The sequence below is a fragment of the Manis javanica genome, chromosome 4, assembly GCF_040802235.1.
Source record: "Manis javanica isolate MJ-LG chromosome 4, MJ_LKY, whole genome shotgun sequence".
NCBI lineage: Eukaryota > Metazoa > Chordata > Mammalia > Pholidota > Manidae > Manis > Manis javanica.
Genome location: NC_133159.1, coordinates 16,665,622 through 16,686,258, shown reverse-complemented (window position 1 = coordinate 16,686,258; position 20,637 = coordinate 16,665,622). Strand labels below are relative to the sequence as shown.

Genomic DNA, 20,637 nt, shown 5'->3' with positions numbered 1-20,637 from the left:
CAGATCACTTCTCTCCACACTTGCTCCAACCCCCAACCCTATGGTCTGCTCTCTCCCAGTGAGCTTCCCTGCAGAGGTGGAAGGGTTGGCTGACTTCACCCACACGGGGAGCCCAGAAAGTTGCTCTTCCGGAGGGCTTCTGGATTTGCTCAGGGAAATCCAAAGAATGCAAGGCTTACTTCAAAAAGATGAGATCCTAATGGTGAAAATTCAGGCATTGTGTCTTGATTAAAGGGTAAGTGCCCCTCTGCCTGAGGATTTCCTTTTTCTCCTCAACCCACTCCTCTGGGAACTTGTTTCCCTTCCGCAGGTGGTACCTAGAAAAGGCACCCAAGAGCCAGAAAGTGGAAGAGGGTCCAAAGTTGCTTTGGGAGGCCTTCCTTTAAGTGTGAACTATGAGAAGTTGGGTGACCTGGGTTCAGACCCAGATGCTTCTGATACTGTGTGAACTTGGGTGAGTCCTTTTCCCTCTCTGGGTAAGTCTGGACTCCCTTAAGAAACAAGGAGAGTGTGGAGAATGCACAATCAGATTCCCTTAAAGCCCTCTTATTCTGTAATAAGAGCAAAGGTACTTACTCCAACATTCTATGATCCTGAAATTTGGTTTCTCTGTTTTCTCCAGCCACTGAGCATCTTAAGGGCAAAGATTATCTTATTTATTCCAGAATTCACAGAGCCAAGCACAATGTCTGTCTTAGAACAGGTGCTCAGTGAAAATACACTCATGCATTCAACAAATATCTGTTGTACACAAATGAGGGCAATCTCTGTGTTCTCTGCTGGGAGTAAAACTGAGTAAATTAGTTGTGGTACCTGCTTTTTTAGAGTGTATGATAGGGGCAGTTAATAAACAAGTGAATAAACAATAAATGAGATAACTTCAACTGGTTTTAAGGCTATAAATATGATGACACTGGGTAGGTAGAAAAGGACTCAGGTGGGAAGTGGTTTTGCAGATATGGAAGAGCATCCCAGGCAGAGGGAAGAGCTACTACCAAGGGCTGGAATGTAAACGAAATAAAGGGCGGGCGTGGATGAAGGGGAGGAGGCAGGTCAAAGCGGCCAGGGGAGCAGACCATGTAGGATGCTGTAGGCCAGATGAAGATTTTAGATGTTGCTAAGAACTTAATAGGAAACTGTTGGAGTGTTGTAATTAAGGAAGTGGCATGATCTGGTTTATGTTTTTAAAGAATCCCTCTGGTCTCTTGCAGAGTGTTAATTACAGGGCGGAGAGAGGAAGCAGAGACCAGTGAGGAGGCTCCTGCAGACTTTCAGCGGGGAGGTAGTGGTGGCATCTCTGACCAGGGGCAGGTGGAGATAAATGGGTAGACTGGGGACACGGTTTGGAGAGGGAGGTGACGGGACCTCCTGATAGGGTTCAGCACAACCAGCCCCTGCCACTGGGATCTAGCACCCTGGACAGCGCAAACTGATCAGTTCCCAGAAAGGCCTCTCGGGGGCAGCTCTCAGATCTTCTCCCTTGCAGTTTTTAAACATGTTTATTTTTAATTCTAAAGCATTTCAGCATACCGAAAATCAGAAAATAATGTGACAGACACTTTTGTGCCCACCAAGACCGAATGGGTGTTAACATTTTTGCCATATTTGCCTCAAAGCCTGCCTTCCCTTTTAAAAAAAGAAACGAAACACTGCCAATACCGCTCAATATTCCTCCCCTTACCCTTCTTCCCAAGAGGTAACTGGGCTGAGGCTGGTGTTTATCAGTCCCAGGCATGTTTTTGTACTGTCATTTTCTAGTTATGCATTCAAAACCTGTAATTCTATTGTTACATATATTTTTAAAGTTTATAAACATGGTGTAACACTGTACACATTCCTTTGTCATTTATTTTTTCACTCCGTATTATGTTCTGGAGATTTATCCATATTCATACATGCTGATCTAGTTCGTTCATTTAAATTGTGATGGATGATCTCATTGTACTTACAAAGCAGCTTATTCTCCTGTTCCTCTGACGAGAGGGGTTAGGGTAGGTTAGGGGTTAGGCTGCTCCTTGTTCTGCTGCTGTATATGGAGGTGCAGTGAACAGCCTTGTACATGTTTCCTTCCGCATGCATGAGGTTCTCTAGGACTCATGGAATGCACTATGGGAGCCCTGCTCAGATTCCTTTGACCTGCAGGGGCACTTCTCCCCCAGCTGCTGTGGTGTTGGCAGCTAAGGGCTCAGAGCTGCTTCCTTCTCGGAAACTTCCTCATGCCTGGAGTCATGTACCCCACCTGGAATGGGGAAGCCGATAGGCAGTAACTGACAGACATGGATACAAACAACTGGCACCCCTGCCTCAAGGAGGATCGACTTTGTGGTGTTAATTCTCCAGCCCTCCTAGGGCATCAGATCAAAGCTAATCTCCATCAGAGAAACCCTCATTGCTGGGCTTCCTCCCACCCTACCTGCCCTCCCCCCTCTCTCTCTTCCCTGGAAGCTCTCCTTCAATAACCTACCTGCACAAGAATCTCAGGCGCTGCTTCAGGAGACTTACCTAAGACAGGCACACAGCAGAGTGGGGGTGCTGGGTGGCGGACGTGCTCATCTTAAAATTTACTGTTTCCAAATTGCCCTCCAAAGTAGTTGTACCAACTTACATTTCCACCATCAGTTTATGAACATTCCTATTCTCCCCACCCTGTCACCAATACTGTTACAGACGGTTTGCCAGTCCAGTTGGCATGATGTGCCTGCTCGTTCTTTTCATGTGTGTTTCCAGGTTTAGTAGTCATGTTGAGAACTTTTTTATCTATTGGACATTCACATTTCTTCCTCTGTCATCTGTTCATCTTTTGCCCACTTTCCTGTTGCTTTGGAGGGTTTTGGTAAATTGGTTCTTCAAAATTTAAAAAAAAATTATTTTGGAAACAAATTCTCTCTTGGTTAATTATAAAGATTTTTGTCACATAGAAGTTTTTTATTTTATTGAAGTAGGGTTTATCTTTGTTTTCCTTTATCATTTGTGCTTTTCAAGTCTTGTTTTCTGCTCCAAGTTAATGAAGTTATTTTCCCTGTTTCCTTTTAAAAGTTTTATAATCTTACTTTTACATTTAGGACTTTGATCAACCTGGAATTTATTTTGTGAGTGGTGTGAGTAAAAAAAAAAAAGATTTAATTTTATCCTTTCCCATAGGGATATTTAATTGTTCTAACATCACCCATTAACTAGACCATCTTTTACACCATGTTATGTTTCAAACTCTCACATATATTTGGATCCGTCCTAGGCATTATTCCCCATTCTTTTTTTCTCTCTATTCTTGGGACCAAATCAAACTATTTTAATGATTAGTGCTTTATAGTTTTTATTGCTATCTGGCAGGATGTTTCCCTTCCTCTTCCTTCTCTTTCTTCTTCAAAACTGTCTAGGCTATTCTGGGCTCTTTATTTCCATACACATTTTTGGATGAACTTCTCAAATTGTAGAAAAAACCCCATTATGAATTTTATTGGAAATAAATGCATAGATTAAATTGGAGGGGACTAGCCAACTTTATGATAGTAAAGTTTCCCATACATGAACACAGTTCGTTTTTCTTAAGGTTGTTTTTCTTCCTCTTTTCTGCATTCCACCCGTCACCAGGAGGATGTGTAGGAAATATAACTCCAAGCCCTTCTCATCCTTCGATGCCCAGCTGAATGCTTCCTCACCAGGAGGTCCTCGGTGACAGCGCTGGCCGTCCAGGCTCTCTCTCCCCTCTGACCTTCGCTAAGCATCCTGTGTGCCTGACTCCCTGGACACCTGGCATCCTGGATCTGACTGGAGGGCCACTTTGTGTGCTCTTCACTTCCACCCAGTCTCAGCTTCTGAAGAGAAGGGGCTGCCTTCATCTTTGAATTTCCCAGTGGCACCCAGCCTGCAGTAGGTGCCCAGGAGGCACTGATGTTTGGTCCTTAGGGAAGAGAAGTGTGGAGCAATGGGTTCTTCTTCATAGGAAACAGCTGGTCCCATGGGAAGGGGGCCTGGATTGGACTGCAGAGTTTCAGGAGACCTGGCCAGAAATCAGATCTAGCTTCACATGGTGGCTCTGCGTGGGGGGACATTGGCCTCTTTGAGCATACTTGTGCTCATCTGTAAAATGGAGACATTACTACCCATCTCACAGGGCTGTTGTGATTATTAGTGGGACAGTGTAGAAAATACAGCAAAAGTGTTTTCTCCCTGGTCCTACTTTTCCAACTTGCAGGAATGACAACCTTCTCATCGGCTTGAGAGGATATTGGAGACCATTTACTTGCTCATCAATAGGACCCCAGGGACACCTTCTCCAAATGTCTGAGCCATTGACTCAAACGGACATAGCTGGGCTCTGCTCAGCCCCTGACACCACCACCTGGGCTCCTGCTGCAGTCAGCGCTCTCCCAAAGCAGAGGTGGCTCCTCAGCCCCCTGATGTAACTATGGAAGATCCTTGCATCCTATCTTCCCTTCCTTGCTCCATGGCACCCTTGGTCCCAACTAAGTGGTTCCCATAAAATGCGTTTGTCCTCCAGGGAGTGACTTCCTTCCGCAAGAGTACTCCAGGCTAGGGCAGTGCCAAGGGCCAAGGACGGGGCTCCAGTGTTAAGCCCCATCTGTACATCTTGGAAGAGAGAATTTGGGGCTATGGTGGTGCTTTGTAGCAGAGCATGGGTTTTGGAGTTAGACAGACCTGGGGTCCTATGCAGCCCCCCGCAAGCTTAACTCAGCCTCCCCATACATAAAATGGGTGCATGAATCCTACCTCCTGGAATAGATGAGAAGACCCAAAAGGAAAAAAAATGTATGGGATGCATACACTGGGTGCACAGCATAAGGCTGCCCCTTCCTCACCAGGAGAGTTAAAGTTATAGGAATGGAAAAAAGTGGGGGACACAGGTAAAGATGAGGCAGAATTTATTCTCATTGTGGGCAAGTTCAAGACTCAGGATGGAGACCACGGAGAGGCAGATCCCTTGGTCCCTGAGGGGCACCTCATGCCAGAGACAGGGGTCACACTTTTGCAAGGGCCAGGCCCACTGTGCCCTCCCCGACCATGAGGATCCAGAGCCCAGGAACCAGGTGAAAGTGGGGTGGGGGTGGGATCCCCGGATCGTGTCCTGACAGTGATTCCGACTTCCATAGGAAGGAAGATCAGCTCAGCTATATAGTAATATAATATATAGATGTGTAGAGAGCTGGCCGCGGCACCTGGGCGGGGCTGAGACTCCCCAAATTATTGCAGGAGGGAGAGGGGGCTCAGTGCTGGTGTCTCCGCGGAACAGCTGCGCTGGCTACGGGGAGGGCTGGGTGAGAGTGGGGAGCTGGGCTTGCCCCTCGCTTGGGGGCTGGCAGGAGGCACAAGGCATCCTGTTCAGTGGGGTTCCTTGAGCCCTGTCTGCCGAGCTTCCTCTGGGATGGGGCTTTCTTACCCTGGGTGCTTTTTATGTGCTTTGAAGACCATTTTTGCATTGTCAGGAGTGAGGAAAAAATATTCTGACATGGTAGAAAAAGATATTTACATACCCTGGTGGGCCGTAAGAGGGAGGGCCAGTCTCGGGGGCGGGGGTAGGGGGGTTCCCCAACCCCTTCCTACCCACAGCCACAAGTGTGGGATAGCCTCGGGGAAGGGCCCTGGGCTGGGAGGCAGGAGGCCTCAGCTCTGAATCTTACTGTGTGACCTTGGATAAGGCACACCCCTTTTCTAGGCTGTGGTCTTCCCAGAAGAGGGGTGGACTTGGGGTGGAGGAGCTAGGATCTTATGGTCCCTGACCCTAGGCATGGGGCAGAGGTGGGGACAGGCCAGGGCTGGGCAGTGAGATGTTGGCAGAGGGACTTCCAATTGAGGAGCCCTGGACCGTGGAGGGGCTTCAGAGACTAGCGGGAAGTTGGTGGCCCCTGGCCCCTGACCAGGGAGCCATGTCCAGCTGTGGGCATCTCATGTACTCTGCAGTGATGACTGCACAGAAGGTGGCCGGAGGGCTGGCCGGGAACCCTGTTTTCCTGTTAAAGCAGTGGTGGGAGCCAGCTGGGGGCTGCAGGTGGCCCCCTCTCCAGCCAGAGGGAGGGCTCAGACCTGAGATAGAGCCGGGGGTGGGTTCACCCGGGCAGAGACAAGGGTGGGCCTGGTGCTGGTGCAGTTCTCAAGCGGCCCCTAGCTCTGGCCTCAGGCATGGGGGGAGGTGGGTGTGAGCCTCTCCTTGGTCCCTGTGGGCAACTGGGACCTGTGCCAACATTGATGGGCAGTGTCACACCATGTTCTGTATTCACAGGCCTGTGACACGCATCCTCATTCATGACATGCCATCCACGGTCACACACGTGCCCCCAGCCTTAATGGATAAGCAGGCACATCATAACTTGCACACATCCATGCTGGGACCTGACCAGTGGACACACACACACATGATCACATGGGCTTCCAGACCTCGTGAGAACACGCCCCTGTCCCACAGTGCATGAGTCCTTGTGCTCGCACACACGCACATGCACAGAGGCAAGGGAGTGACATCTCTGGTGGGCTCAGTGGCGTTGAGTCCCCAGCTTCTGGGAAAGAGAAGGTTTCTGCTCTGGGGAGAGAGCTCTTTCCCAGGCAGCTTAACCCTGATAACTCCAGGTCCTGTGGTAGCACCTGAGAGGAGGGACAGAGGCTGGGCCCACCCCGACCCCTGGCCAACCCTGCACGTCCTCTGATGGCTGCCGTAAACCGAGGCTGGCTTGGTTGCTGCCCAGGTCCAGCTAGCCTTGGGTCAGAGGGGCCGGCGGGGTCCCTGGGTGCCAGTCAGCTGGGCCCTCATGGTCTGGATGCTGCCCAGGATCTTCTTCTGGTGGCCCATGAGGGTGATGCCCAGGGCGCGCACGTCCCTGAGAAGCAAGGGTGGTGCTGAGCAGCTTGGCCTGGGAGGCCGGGAGCCGTGGGGACAAGGATACACCCATGCCCTGGAGCTGCCAGCCTCCTCAGCAGCCCCCCATCCCGTCCTTGTGTCCCCAGCCCATGGGGACTGCCACCCATCCTCTACTCACTGAGCATCCATGCGCAGCACCATGCCCAGAGAGGAGTAGCCACCAGCAGCGAAGTGGTCCCGGTAGCGGCCCATTCGGATGGAGTCCAGCCAGTCCCCCACGGTGAGGCCCCCACCGCCCCCACTGCCCCCACGGAGGTCAAAGCAGCTCTGGGCAAAGGCAGGGGGCGGGCACCTGAGGCACAGGGATCTTTGGTAAGTGGCCTACCAGGGCCTTTTTCTCCTTGGTGGGCCCTGGCACTAGCTATCCTCACCCTCCATCCAGGCTCAGTAGTGTGCAAGGGGTCTGAGGAGCTGGACCCCAGGCCTTGAAGGGGCAGACTAAGGAAGGCCCAGGCAGGCAGTGGTCAGGGGCCCGGACTGGGTCTGGTCCAGGGGCAGAGTCGGAAATAAGTCAGCCTTATCTGGGGCAATGTTGGAGGGCAGCCAGGCTTGGGCAAGGCTGGGGTGGACACCAGGTACCTGTTTACAGTGGCCGTGGCCCTGAGACTCTCAGGGCTCCGGATGAGGGCATCGAGGACACTGACAATCTGGGAAAATCGAGGCCGCTGGGCCCGGTCCTTGTGCCAACAGTCGAGCATGAGCTGGTGCAGGGTGCGGGGACAGCCCATGGGTGCAGGCAGGCGATACCCCTCCTCCACGGAGCTGATGACCTGGGGGGTGGGGTGGGCAAGCACAGTGCTGGGCTGAAGTCCACCCCTCCCTCCAAGGCCCCATGTACCCTCTGCCCGGCCGGGGTCTCCACTCACGTCACGGTTCGTCATGTTCCAGTAGGGCCTCTCCCCATAGGCCAGCACCTCCCACATGACCACACCGAAGCTCCACACATCACTGGCTGAGGAGAAGGTCCGGAAGGCGATGGCCTCAGGGGCTGTCCAGCGGATGGGGATCTTCCCTCCCTGAGATGGACACAGGAATGTTGAGGGCTTCTCCCCAGCCCAAGTCAGGGAGCAGAACATGGAGGTCCAGGCTGGGAAACTCGCAGTCCTGTGGGGGAGGCAGGCCCTCTGCCTCCCAAGGGCAGCTGTTCTGATGGGGAGATCTGCACACAGAGCTGTTGTGCAGACTGGATGCGAGAAGATGAGCAGTGGGCTTGGCACATAGTAGATGCTCAGTAAATATCAGTCAACAAGTCGGTGCCTGACCAGGTGAGGAAGCTCAGAGAATGAGGCCTAACAGCTTTCAAACTCCTTGTCTTCCTTTGTTTTCTTCTTTCTTCTTCTCCTTGGTCACAAAATCCTCTAAGTGAAACCTTATTTGGAGACTCAGCAGGTGAGGTCCAAAGGGAATGTTCCGACTGAGGCAGGGGTGGGCCTGAGCCCACTGAGGAGGCCCACTCAACCTCCCGTCTTTAAGGCAGCCCGAGGCCTCTCTAGAGAAGCCCAAATCTCCATGGAACTCAGTGTGAAAATGCTGGTCTTTAACCAGACTTTAGCGACAGATGTGGAGTGGCGTGTGATTCAATTCCCCCAAAATCTCCCAGTGGGTGAGTGACAGTGGGGACCAGTGTGTCTCCCCAAGCCGCCCGGTGACAGAGGAGGTCAGGAAAGGTTGCTCCCATTCCCCAGGCAGGGAAACTGAGGTGCAGTGAAGAGGTGGGGCTGACTCCCGGTTGAAGGAGACCCTGAAATTTCCCACTTGGCTCAATGACACGCAGGGGGAGCCCTCCTGTACCACTTTGTCCCTCCCCAGGCCTAGTGGAAAGGGGTGTGGGCTACGCACCGTGGTGGTGTAGGCGGCGTCGGGGTTGTCCTCTAGCACCCGCGAGAGCCCGAAGTCAGACACCTTGCAGACCAGGTTGCCGTCAACGAGGATGTTGCGGGCAGCCAGGTCGCGGTGGACATAGCCCAGGTCTGAGAGGTAGCGCATGCCGGCGCCCACTCCTCTGAGCATGCTCACCAGCTGCATGATGGTGAACTGCCCGTCGTGGGTCTGCAGAGGGACAGGGCTTAGGCTTCCGGAAGGCTCTTTACAGTTTACAAAGTGCTTCATTGCTTATGGAGCATGTTACTGTTGGAGGTTTGTTCTCATGGTCTCTTTTACACTCAGAGCCGCCCTGAGAGTAGGTGGGGTGGTGATGACAGCTCATCCATTTTGCAGAAGGACAAATGAGGCCCAGAGAGGTAAGTCCTGTGCCTTAGAGCACCCAGCAAACAAAAAGCAGGGCAGGGGGTGGGAATCTAGTGATTTCCGCCATACCCACCATGCCGCCGAGCTGGTGGGGCTGTGGGTTCCCAGAGAGGCACCCCTCTTAGCCTGTGTGCAGGATGCAGAACGCTGTGCAGCAGAGGGACTTCCACGTGATGGAGGACCTCTAAGGTCTCTCCCCATGCCTGGCCCCCCATATCCCAGGTCTGTTGGGCCCAAGCTCCTGGGGGGTGTCTGGAGGCCTCACATTATCTCCCAACACCCAGACTATGCCCCCCAACAGCCCATGTGAAAGGCGGGGCATGGGGTTGGGGTAGCGCGCACCCTCAGGAAGGTGTCCAGGGAGCCGTTCTCCATGTACTCGGTCACAATCATTGCCAGGCGACCTGGGGAGGGGATGGCTCTTGGTGAGATGAGCAGAGCTGGTGACCGGAGACCCCAGGAACACGCCCTCCCAGGAGCTTCCAGGAGCTGGGCAGGCACTGAGGGCCCCAGGGAGCCTAAGATTCCCCCTGGGGCCCCGTGCTCTGGGCCCCCTTCCCCATCAAGTAATCTGGAGACCTGAGCTGGGGAGGGGGAAAGGGCAGGGCAGGGCAGGGCAGGATAGTCCCAGGACAGACTAGAGCCCTGTCTAGGGCAGGAGGGGCTCTGCAGGGTGAGGCCGGCAGCCCTTGCCCGGCACCTACCACGGGTGACAACACCTTCAAGGCGGATGATATTGGGGTGGTCAAACTGGCTCATGATGGACGCCTCACTCAGAAAGTCCCGCCGCTGTCTCTCTGTGTAGCCAGCTTTGAGGGCCTTGATGGCCACGGGCATGTCCTGCTGGCCTGGCACCTGCAGGCGTCCATAGCAGACTTCCCCAGACTCACCTGCAGAGCCAGAGCGGGGCAAGTGTCGGGGAGTGCTGGGGCCCTGGTCAAGCTCGTGGTCCCCCTCTCCCTCTGCCCTGTGCGCTCCCTCCCCTGGGCCCCCTCTGTGATGTCCCCACCCTCACACCCCTGAGGCTCACCTGAGCCGATGATTTTCTCAATGTGGATCCTGGAAGCCTCGATCTCTCGGGTGAAACTGCGGCCTGCCCGGCCGGGCTCCTCATAGGTATGGGGTTCTGCATAGAACTGGGGTTCTGGGATCTTCCCTGGGGGGTGGTGCAGGGGCAGGAAGACAGGTGGGGGCACTAAAGGATCAAGAGACACAGACCATCTGTGGGGTCCAGGAGGACTTTCTTTCCCAGCATTCCCCAGACCTGGGATGGGTCTGAGGGTCAGGTGAGGAGTGTCTCTGGGAATCTCAGGATGTGATGGTAGACAGTAGGTGCTCACTAAGTGCTTGCCAAGAGAAAGCTGGGTCCCTGTGGAGTAGTTTTGGGGTCTCTACTGAGTTCTGAGCATGTCCGTTGTTTTCTGGGATCACTTCTTGAGTCCTTAAGACCTTTCTAAATTGTTCTGGGGCAGGAATGTGGTAAAAAAGATTTCATCATAACTGCCAAGTTAGACTGGTTGAAAGTGGTTCTCTAGAAGACTATGTTAACAGGGACTCTGAGGCTACACCCAGGCTTACTGGAAATCAGCACCATGATTGACATGAACGTCATGGGCATACAGGTAGAGTGGGAGGTAGGCATCCCCATGTTTGCTCGTTTTCTGGAGTCTCTGCAGCAGGGGTTCTTGTCCAAGAAAATATGAACCCCCCTGAAATCGTACGTAAAACTGTGCACGAGCACAGGACTTTGCGCACTTCCCTGGGGAGAGGGTCCCCAGCATCCTCAGCGGTGTCTGCAAACCCGAGAATGGCGAACTGCACTGACCTCAGGGGTTGGGCCTGTGACATCCTGCCTCTCTGGGGCTCTTGTCTGTTCTGTGGGCACCGATCTCCTTCCCACCTGTGCCATCCCCAGACCAGCACGGCTTCCCACCGTGACCTCCTCTTTGCCCCCAGATCCTGGGCCGCTGCACTCACCCTGCCCATTCTGATAGTGCATCTTCTCCTCGTCTGAGTCCTGGAAGGCCTTGCTGTAGCCGCAGTGCCTGCGGAGGATGGGCATGGCTCTGCCTGTGGCCCGACCATCCCTAGCCTCAGCCCTGACCCCATTTGCAGACGAGTCAGAACTCCCTTCCCCTTTCAGGTCAGCTCCTACCACCCCAGCCCCTGTCCCGGCCAGGGGAGTCCCCACCCTCAGGCTCTCAACCCAGCTAGATGGTGACATCTTTACAGTTACAAACACTTTACAAAGTCAAGCCCACTGGGCCCTTACAGCAAAGTCTGTAGCATTTTAGCCCCATTTTACATGAAGCTGCCCCTGGGGGAGGGGTTGGGACAAGAGGCTCCTGATGCCAACTCTGCTCTATGACCTTGGCAAGACCCTTCCCTTCTCTGGGCCTCAGTTTCTCCATCTATTGGATGATCCTTCTGGTTCTTGCTGTCTGCATCCTACGCCCACACTGAGCACACTATCCCATCTCCATCTCCCTCTGGTGGGACAGCAGGCAGTGACTAAGAGCATGGCCTGTAGTTGAGACAGACCCAGGTTCCTGTCCCAGTTCTGGCACCTACTTGGCTGAAGTGGCCTAACCTCTGTTATCCCCAATTACTCACCTGCAAAATGAAGTCATAATCTCTGCATCACGGGAGTGCCATTAAGACTAAATGACATGGAGCTGGTCATGGTGAAGGGGGACCAGTGGGGCTGGCTGGTGGATGGATGTGGCATGAGAGAGAGAGTCAAGGACGACATGGCTTTGGGACCTGAGTAACCCCCTGAACGGAGGGGCCATGCCCTGAGATGGGGGCCTGTGGGAGGGGCTTTGGGGGGTGCTGTTTGTCTAAAACACAGCCAAGTGGAGACAGGAGTGGGCAGCTAGACCTCAGGGGAGGGGTCCATGCAGGAGACATAAATTGGGGGATGTCCCCATAAAGGTGGAATTCACAGCTGTAGGCCCTGATAAGGTCACCTGGAGAAGACAGACCTTGGTGAACAGGAAAGAGAGGAGGGTCAGGGACAAGTTCATGGTCCTCCAGCCTTTAGAGGTTGTTCAGAGAGGAGGGGCTGGCAAAGATGGAGAAAGACAGGCCGGACAGATGGATGGAAATGGGGGTGGGTGGGCAGGGGAATGCAAGGCAGGAGAAAAGTGTCCCAGGAAGGAGGACAGAAGAGCAGGTGCACCTGAAAGTGAGCCTGGCCCATGCACGGGGGAACCACTGGCTCAGTGGGCTGGGTGCAGGTGGAGACACAGCGCTCCAGAGGAGGGGTGTGGGGGAGGCTGGGGGCCAGGCCACCCACCTCTTTTTGCAGATAAGCAGGAGCAGAAGCACAACCAGGCCCGTGATGAGGGTCAGGCAGATCCAGACAATGGTCCGCGTGTCGTAGCGGGGCCCTGCAGGGGCTCATGAAGGTCGGAGACCAGCCTGTCAGCTCTGGCCTCAGGCCCAGGGTTCTGGCAGCCCTGCTGGGGCCCAGCGGGCAGCCTCCTCAGCTGTACACCAGTCAGGGCACAGTTCTTCTCCCCTCTGCACCCCCCACCCCCCTACTACACCTCCCATTCAGGACCCTGTTGTCTTAAGCTTTCCTGGTTTCCCAGCCTGGTGTCACCACTTCCTGGGACTGTGTGACCCGAAGAGAGTCACTGGATTCTCTGAGCTCAGCTTTCTCACATGTAACGTGAGTCAGAAAATGCCTGCTTGCCTGCCCTCTAACAGTGCCATGGCTGAATGTGCCGACGGCTGCATATTCCAGGCTCAGTTAATCCTCCCCTCATCCTGCCGGGGAGCTCCCAGTATTACCTTCAGTTCTCAGATGAGAAAACTGAGGCTCAGAGAGCTGAAGAAACTTACTGAAGGCCACACAGTATATGGGATGGTGACCTGGGCCCTCTTGCCGTGGTGGCCGACCCAGGAGCACTGGAGACACACAAGGGCCAGCTGAGGAAGGTCATCAACTCAATCCTTGAACCGTCCATCCTAGCACTACCTTCTGGAGGGGCCCGAGGCTAGGAGAAGACTCCATTTGGCTGGAGATGGGGCAAGGGGACCCCAAGCTTAAATATGCCTCAGAATCACCATGAGGGCTTGATAAAACCTGAACCGCTAGGTCCCCACCCCCAGGGTTTCTGATTCAGAAGGACTGGATGGGGCCTGAGAATCAGCATTTCCAATAGCCTCTCCCCCACTCCCCCGGCCCTATGATGCTGAAGCTACTGGTCCCAGACTGCACTGTGAGAACCACTGTTCTGGAGGCTGAAGGCAGGATGGCCCCAAACTGACCAGGTTCAAATCCTGCTTTGCTGGGTGACCTTGGGCAATACACTTTCTTCATTTTCCTCATCTGTAAAATGGGGAGGTGGATAATGCCAACTCACTAGAGGGTCTCGAGGACAAGTATAGGGTTATCCTGCTAGCGCGGGGCATCCTGATGCCTGTAAGTTGCAACAATGGTCAGTAAAAGCCAGTGGCTGACGGGCTGATACCAGCTCTGCCACCTTGGGCAAGTAACCTTCCTTCCCTGAGCCTCAGTTTTTTCATCTATGAAAATGCAGATCCAGCACAGGCCCAGCTCAGTGCTCACTAGTTCCTCCCTCTGCCTGCCCGGCCCTGGCACCAGGCCTGGCGCGGCCCCCCTGCCCTCTCTGCTCCCTGCACTCACGGGGTTTCCCAGTCTCCACCTCCATGGCCTGGCTGAAGCGGCCGCAGCCTGCTGAGGTGCGGGCTCGGACCTGGAACACGTAGCGGGTGCCCGGCTTGAGGCCCGAGACGGTGGCCCTGGTGGCGACAGCCTTGAGGGTGGAGTAGCTCTGCATCTCCTTGTCCTGCCCGTAGGAGGAGTGGTCAGCCAAGGGTCCTCCGGCCTGCCACCCCTTCCCTCTCCCCTTCCCTGTCGGTACCTTCTCATAGTACTTGATCTCATACTCCAGGATGATGCCGTTGGGCTGCTCCGGCTCCTGCCATAGCAGTGAGACGCTGGTCTGGCCTGCACGCTCCTGGCGGATCACCACCACCTGGGACGGGGCTAGGGGAGGAAGGCCAGCCTGGTCAGATGAGTAGCTGGGGACTGGCCTCCGTCCCGCCCCTTCCCCAGGCCCTGCCCAGGAATCCAGCTTGCACTGTGCTCACCTGGCTGACTGTCCTGCCCCAGCCCCTGGAGAGCCAGCACCTGCCGCTCCTCCTGGCAGATCACTAGCCACCAGTGCCCAGGCTTGGAGGGCATGACCCAGCAGCTCTGGACACTTAGGGAAGGGACAGGAGCTGAGCCCAGGGCTCACTTGAGGTCAAGTGTTCTCTCTGTTGCACTAGGATCCCTCCCTCCCTCACTGATTCTCCCACTCCCTCCCTCCCTGGCGCAGTGCAGCTCTCCCGAGGGGAGGCTGCTAGGAAGTGTCGGGTACAGACCGGGCCACAGCCAAACTTGGAACTGCCTGCAGGGCTGCAACCCGTCCTCCCTGCCGCCTCCAGCCCGCAGGCTCCTCCTCCCGCTCTGCCCACCCAGTTCTGACCCTGCGCCCCACCTGCCCCCAGGCCCAGCTCTTGCCTCCTACCTGGGCACGCCTGAGAGCTCCCTGAAGGCAGAGACAACACATGATAGGTGCCCAGTAAGTGTTGCTGGATGACTTTGACATGAAAAATTAAGGAGCGGCTCCAGAGTTGTTGGACAGTGTGGTACAAGGGATGCCCTGCCAGCCTGGGGATCAGGTCTGGGTTCACAACTTGGCCTTTCTCTCGCTGGCGGGGACCATTACTATCTGTGGGTGGCAGTCTTCCCACCCAGAAAGTGAAGCTAGTGGGCGTTTACTGCCAGGAGGAGGTGAGGATCCTATGTGAGGAACACACACCAGGGCCAAGCATACGCGGATGCCCTTAAAAACAAAAGAATTTCCTAAACCAGAGGTGCTGCATTGAGCGGGACAGCTACAGAGGGAATCCCAGAGCTCAGAGGCAGGAGGAAACCAGGGTAGGGTCCCAGAAAGGGTTCCAGGGTGCAGGTGGCTCTGGAGGAGAGGTGTGGCGGAGGCAGAGGGGGAGGGAGGAGGAGGGGGAGGCGGACTCTAGGACTGACCTCACCCATTGCTCAGGGCTGCGGTCTGCTGCTGGCCCCCAGCCCAGAGCTGTGGGCATCCACTCCATTGGTATCCTAAGATTTCCTAAATGCCTACCCCATGCCAGGTGGTGGGCTCACACTTGGCAATACTGCAGAGACCAAGACAGCCCTAGAGAACCTTATAGCATAGTAAGACAGAAAAGTTAATGAACCAGTGCATAATTCAGGCTGGTTAAGGGCCATGATAGACATGAAGAGGGTGCTGTGACAGACAGGACCCGACCCAGGCAGAAGTCCGGGTCACTCCTGTGAAGCAGTGGACTGGGTGAGGCTGGAGTGGTGGGCAGGGGCAGGTCACATGGGTCCCAGGCCCCTGGAGGGTCTGGAAGGTGGGAGGGCTCAGCTGAAGCTGTTAAAGGACTCACAGGGGACCTGATCTCATTTACATTTTTAAAGCTCATTCAGGATGTTAAGTGAGAACAAATCATGGGGCAAGGGCTCCCGTGGTTGCCCAGGAAACACATGATGGGGATGTGGGTGGTGCCATGGACTGAACTGGATTTCCTCCCAAATTTCCTGTGTTGAAGTCCTAACCCCCAGGGTGATGATATTTAGAAATGGGGCTCTAGGGAGGTAGTTAGGGTTAGGTGAGGTCGTCAGGGTGGGGCCCTCAGGATGCCATGAGTGCCTTTAAGAGATATCAGAGAGATCTCTATCTCTGTTTGTGTCTCTCTGTGTGAGGACGCAGCCAGAAGGCAGCTGTCCACAGGCCACGCATGAAGAGAGTTCTCACCAGGAAGCCAAGTGGTCAGCTCCTTGATCTCAGACTTTCAGCCTCTACTGTGAGCAATATATTTTTGTGGTTTAAACCCCCCAGTCCGTAGTATTTTGTTACAGCAGCTGAGCTAAGGTAGACGGAGGGAGGGTCTGAGTGTGGAGATGGTTATGCTGGAGGGGCACCCAGTGGGGCTGGCTGGTGGACACATGTGGCATGACAGAGAGCCAAGGATGACGTGGCTCTGGGGCCCGAGGAACCCCCTGAACAGAGGGGCCATGCCCTGAGATGGGGGCCAGTGGGAGGTGCTTTAGGGGGTGCTGTTTGTCTAAAACACAGCCAAGTGGAGATGGCAGTGGGCAGCTGGACCTCAGGGGAGAGGTCCCTGCAGGTGACATTAATTGGGGGATGTCCACATGAAAGTGGAATTCACAGCTGTGGGCCCTGCTAAGGTCACTCAGAAAGGACGGACCTGGGTGAACAGGAAGGAGAGGAGGGTCGGGACAAGCTTGCAGTCCTCCAGCCTTTAGAGGCTGCTCAGAGAAAGAGGCGGGCAAAGATGGAGAAGGACAGGCCAGCCAGCCAGACAGAAAATGGGGGGTGGGCAGGGGTGTGGACGGAGAGAGAAAGGTGTTCCAGGAAGGAGGACAGAACGAGGGGAAGGGTCCCAGTGCATGTGGCCCCAGGGGTGGGGCTGAATCATGGGTACAGGCCAGGAAAGATGCTCCCCAGGAGCTGCCCGAAGATGCCCTTGGAGGGAAGGACACAGATGCAGCAAGCACAGACAGCTCTTTCAGGGAGTTTCCATGAGAAGAGTAGTGGTCTGGTGGCTGGAAGGGGGTGAGGGTTCAAGGGAGGTTCTTCTTTTTAAGGATGGAGCCTCCTGAATGGCGTCTGAATCCTGCTGGGTTCTCTTGCTCCAACCTCCACCCCAATCAGCCGGCCGCAGGCCTCAGCTGCCCTAGAGACGGGTGGGTAAGGGTGGGGCCTGAAGCACAGGTGCACAGGGCCAGGCCTCACTGCTGCCAGCACCAAGGACAGAGCTCAGCATTTGGGTGGGGCTCCAAAGATGCTCCTTGCGTGAGAGTCTCCTGAGTTAGGGAAGCCCTGGAACCAGGGAGGGGGTTCCACGGGCTCAGAGCTGGGAAGCCTGTTTCACTTAGGAGTGAGACAGACCTGGGTTCAAATCCCGGCTCTGCCATTTCCTATGTGGTGACCCTGGGTGGCTCTCTGCTCCTCAATTTCCTCCACTGTTACAAGGCAGGGATAGTGTCCGCCAGTCTGTGTGGTGCTGGGAGGAGGAGGGTGAGATGGGGGTGAGGAGCTGTCGAGTCCTAGGCATGCACCAGGGTGGGTATTAACGGGGAAGCTGCCGCAGTGGGCTCTCAGTTCCTGCTGTCACTTAACAGGCAGGACCCACCAGAATTTGGAAAGAAAAGGGTTCCAGGGGATGAATTCAGCCCAATAACTGGCTAGAAAGAGAGAGAGAAATGGCTGCTGCCCACAGCAGTGTGACCAAATCCATCCCAGGGGCAGCTGTTCTGGAAGATGATAATCAGAGTGATTTTATTTCTGTAATGACATTTATTGAGCATGTGTTATGGTCCAGGTGCTGGGCTAAGCATTCTCATTTCTCTCATTTAAGCCTCCTCACAGTACCTGGGGCAGATGCTGTTATTCCCATTGCACCAGGGAGGAGGAAACAGGCAGAGAGGCCAAGTCCCGGAACCCAGGCCTGTCACAGCCATCATGGCCTGCCTCTGTACTTTTTGGATTCCTCCCATTTATAGGTTGTGTTCTTCCTTTCTAAGGGCATGAAAAGCCTGCAGCTCTGAGTCTGGGTGAGGATGGCAGGGCCGGAGAGGCAGGCGTTTGCTCAAAATGTCATCACAAGCCCAAGGCAGTGCCCTGATGCCTGGGAGGGCAAGGGGCCGGGGAAGCTGAGGGCCGGAGTGTCTCCGCCTACCTGCCTGGTTCGTGGTGACATTGACGACAGCGGCCCGGTGAGGCTCGGGGCTCAGGTCAGACACGCCGTTGACAGCCTCAATCCGGAAGGAGTAATTCATGTGCGCCAGCAGGTTGGCCACAAGCAGGCTGGCCTGCACGAGGCTCGTCTGCTGGGGCACAAAGCGGGTGCCGCTCCCACATGTCTCACAGTGGCCCAATGTCCAGGGGCAGCGACGGCACACGGCGTTGTAGGTGATGTCACCACGGCCCCCTGGGTCCAGTGGAGGGGACCACTCCAGGGTCACAGACGTCCCATTCACGCTGGAGATCAGATTCACGGGTGCTGAGGGTGGCCCTGAGGAGCACAGAATGACAGCTGGGCTGGAAGGTATTTATTTCGGCTGGTCCAATCTGCCCCACCCCACACCAGGGAAGGGCTGTGGCTCCCCTGTGATATTTGGGGTTCCCTAAAGATAAGATGGAGGCTACTCTGTGCTCTGGATGCCCCCAAGGGCAGAGGCAGCATCTCCGCCACCAGGCTGGGACCACACGTCAGTCTAGGCACAGAAACCCAACCCTCCTGACTCCCCACACAGGAGCACAGGCATCCCAGGTTTGTGTCCCCCGTTTTCATCCGGACTGGGGTGGCGACTGACACGGCAGCCACCCGGGTGTGAAATGCCCCCGCCATTTGCATCCAACACTCTACTCCTTGACCTCCTGGGCTGGACTTCATGTAATGAAGGCCGCTGAGCACGGCAGTGGGGTAGCAGCATGGAGGCCCCGGGAGTGACGGGAAGCCCAGCCGGGAGTGCCCACCAGCCCCCTCCCTGGGATGGGAGCCCTGGTCTGGGCTGCACAGGGCTTAGGGGGAGGCCTCTTGGGGGCTGGGGATTTGAGCCAGGAGGGCAGAGGGACTGTGGAGGCCCGTGGGGGTCAGAATCCCAGGCAGGGTAATCTTAGATCTTAAGAAAATAGAACTGCAGAATCTCAGAATCACAGAGAATCTTAGAATCTGAAGGGTATGGAATATGAAAAGCCTGATCTTTTACAGTCTTAAAATTTCTAGAACTTTAGGGCACTGAACTGCAGATTTGGAAAGAAACCAGAGTCCAGCCACTGGGTGTGAGTGCCCGGGACCTAGAGCTGGGCTCGCCTTGCCTGAGGAGCCCACAGAAGTTCCCACGTCACTCAGCCATCCCTTCTGCCCCAGCACATCCCACAAGGGGAAAATGCACAAATCTGGGCAGAACAGTGGAGAAGGGGGGGGCGGGTAGCATGCGTGCGTGTGTGGTGTGTGAGTACACCTAGACCCTCACCTGCCAGGTACTGGGAGCCTTGGCTGGCCAGTGATGGAGGTGGAGGGAGGGGGAGATGGGGGTGGAGACTGGGGTAAATTTCAGGGCAAAACCTGTGAGAACCATGTGAGGCACCCCTCGCCCCACCACAAGAGCCCAGGGCTGGCCAATGGGAAGGCTGAGCTGGCAGCAGCCTCTCCCCAGCTGGGATGGGAATGAGAGAGGCCCCTTCAGGCCAGGGAGGAGGAGGCAATGCAGGGAGGAGCGACATCTGCAGAGCCTGAGACAGTCCCGGTGCGCTGCAGGCTGGGAGCCAGAGACCTGCAAGGTTCCGCGGGCACAGGGCATGAGCACACACAACCACGCCCTCTCCAGGCACACGCCTCCCTGGCACGGCCAGGCATGCACAGGCTGAGTTCACAAGGCTGGTTCATTCAAGCTCCATGAGGACTTAGGAGTCCCCTACAGGAACCTTGATACACACACATGTGAACACACACCCTTAGAATCTTTTATATACGTGGGCACTAGCCCTCACACACTCATACCCAGGCATATGAACACCATGCTGGCATCTTCTGTAGGAGCAGCTGCTGACATGGATACACACAGTGTCATAATGGCTATTAGGCATCCCAGAGCACAGACACACATCCCAGAATCAGACACATGCGCGCCATCCACCAAGCAGGCAGCCACACACACTCCACGCACACACATCTCAGCAGCTCCCAGCATTCAGCAGCTCCAAGCAGTTCATCAAGAAGGATGGTGATTGGGGAGCTCCTCTGAGACCCCCTCACTTCCTGGGAAGCCCCTGGCTTGCCCACTCCAACCCTCAGGACATCAGCCTCACTGCTGGGTCAGAAGATGACCAAAGACACCCGGTGCTGGGAAGGGCTGAGTCCAGATCTGATCTGCCCACCGCAGTGGAGGAGGAAGGAAGGAAGGAAGGAAAGATTTCCCTGGAGGGATGGCAGGTGACACATGAGGAGAGGCTGGGTGCCCAGAGAGGTCAAGGCCACCATTAAGGGGTCAGTCATCCCCCACCTAGGCTCCTGTCCCTGCCTCACCCAAACGGCACTGGCTCCTTGGAGCCTGTGGGACCAGGCATGGGGTCCCGGCCGGGTCTTCGTCTGGTGGGTTTTGGGTTCTGGAGGTGGTACTCACGGGTGCAGGCTGCAGACGGAGGGTCCAGGGCTGCCCGGTAGTAGCTGAGGTCACAGTGGCAGGTCTGGGCGGCGGTGGCAGCAGAGTGGCTGTGGGGTGGACAGCGGGCGCAGAGCTGGTCCCCGGGGGCTGACTTGTAGAAGCCCAGCTCACAGGCTGTAGGGGACAAGGTGGCTTCAGGCAGGTGGTCCAGGCCACCCTCGCAGGTCTCAGGGACAGCTCTCACTCTGGTCCAGGGCTTCCAGGGGATCCCCCAAGGAACAGAGGTACAGAACTTCAGCAT

The 20,637-nt window shown here is 55.5% G+C and overlaps 1 protein-coding gene across 2 annotated transcripts in view; it reads right to left on the bottom strand.

Moving 5' to 3' along the window:
- Positions 1–4,882: 4,882 nt before the first annotated feature.
- Positions 4,883–20,637, bottom strand: part of EPHA8 (EPH receptor A8) — a 34,042-nt gene continuing 18,287 nt past the window's right edge. For both annotated transcript variants that reach the window (XM_037017717.2, XM_073233376.1), the window contains 14 exons: positions 20,355–20,510; positions 17,906–18,241; positions 14,014–14,138; positions 13,776–13,938; positions 12,417–12,510; positions 11,096–11,163; positions 10,149–10,313; positions 9,823–10,008; positions 9,461–9,522; positions 8,711–8,920; positions 7,738–7,887; positions 7,451–7,641; positions 6,990–7,163; positions 4,883–6,830 (listed from right to left, as the gene is read on the bottom strand). In XM_037017717.2, coding sequence (XP_036873612.2) covers positions 6,716–6,830; positions 6,990–7,163; positions 7,451–7,641; positions 7,738–7,887; positions 8,711–8,920; positions 9,461–9,522; positions 9,823–10,008; positions 10,149–10,313; positions 11,096–11,163; positions 12,417–12,510; positions 13,776–13,938; positions 14,014–14,138; positions 17,906–18,241; positions 20,355–20,510 — 2,195 coding nt within the window. In that variant the 3' untranslated portion in view covers positions 4,883–6,715. The remainder of the gene's footprint in view (positions 6,831–6,989; positions 7,164–7,450; positions 7,642–7,737; positions 7,888–8,710; positions 8,921–9,460; positions 9,523–9,822; positions 10,009–10,148; positions 10,314–11,095; positions 11,164–12,416; positions 12,511–13,775; positions 13,939–14,013; positions 14,139–17,905; positions 18,242–20,354; positions 20,511–20,637) is intronic.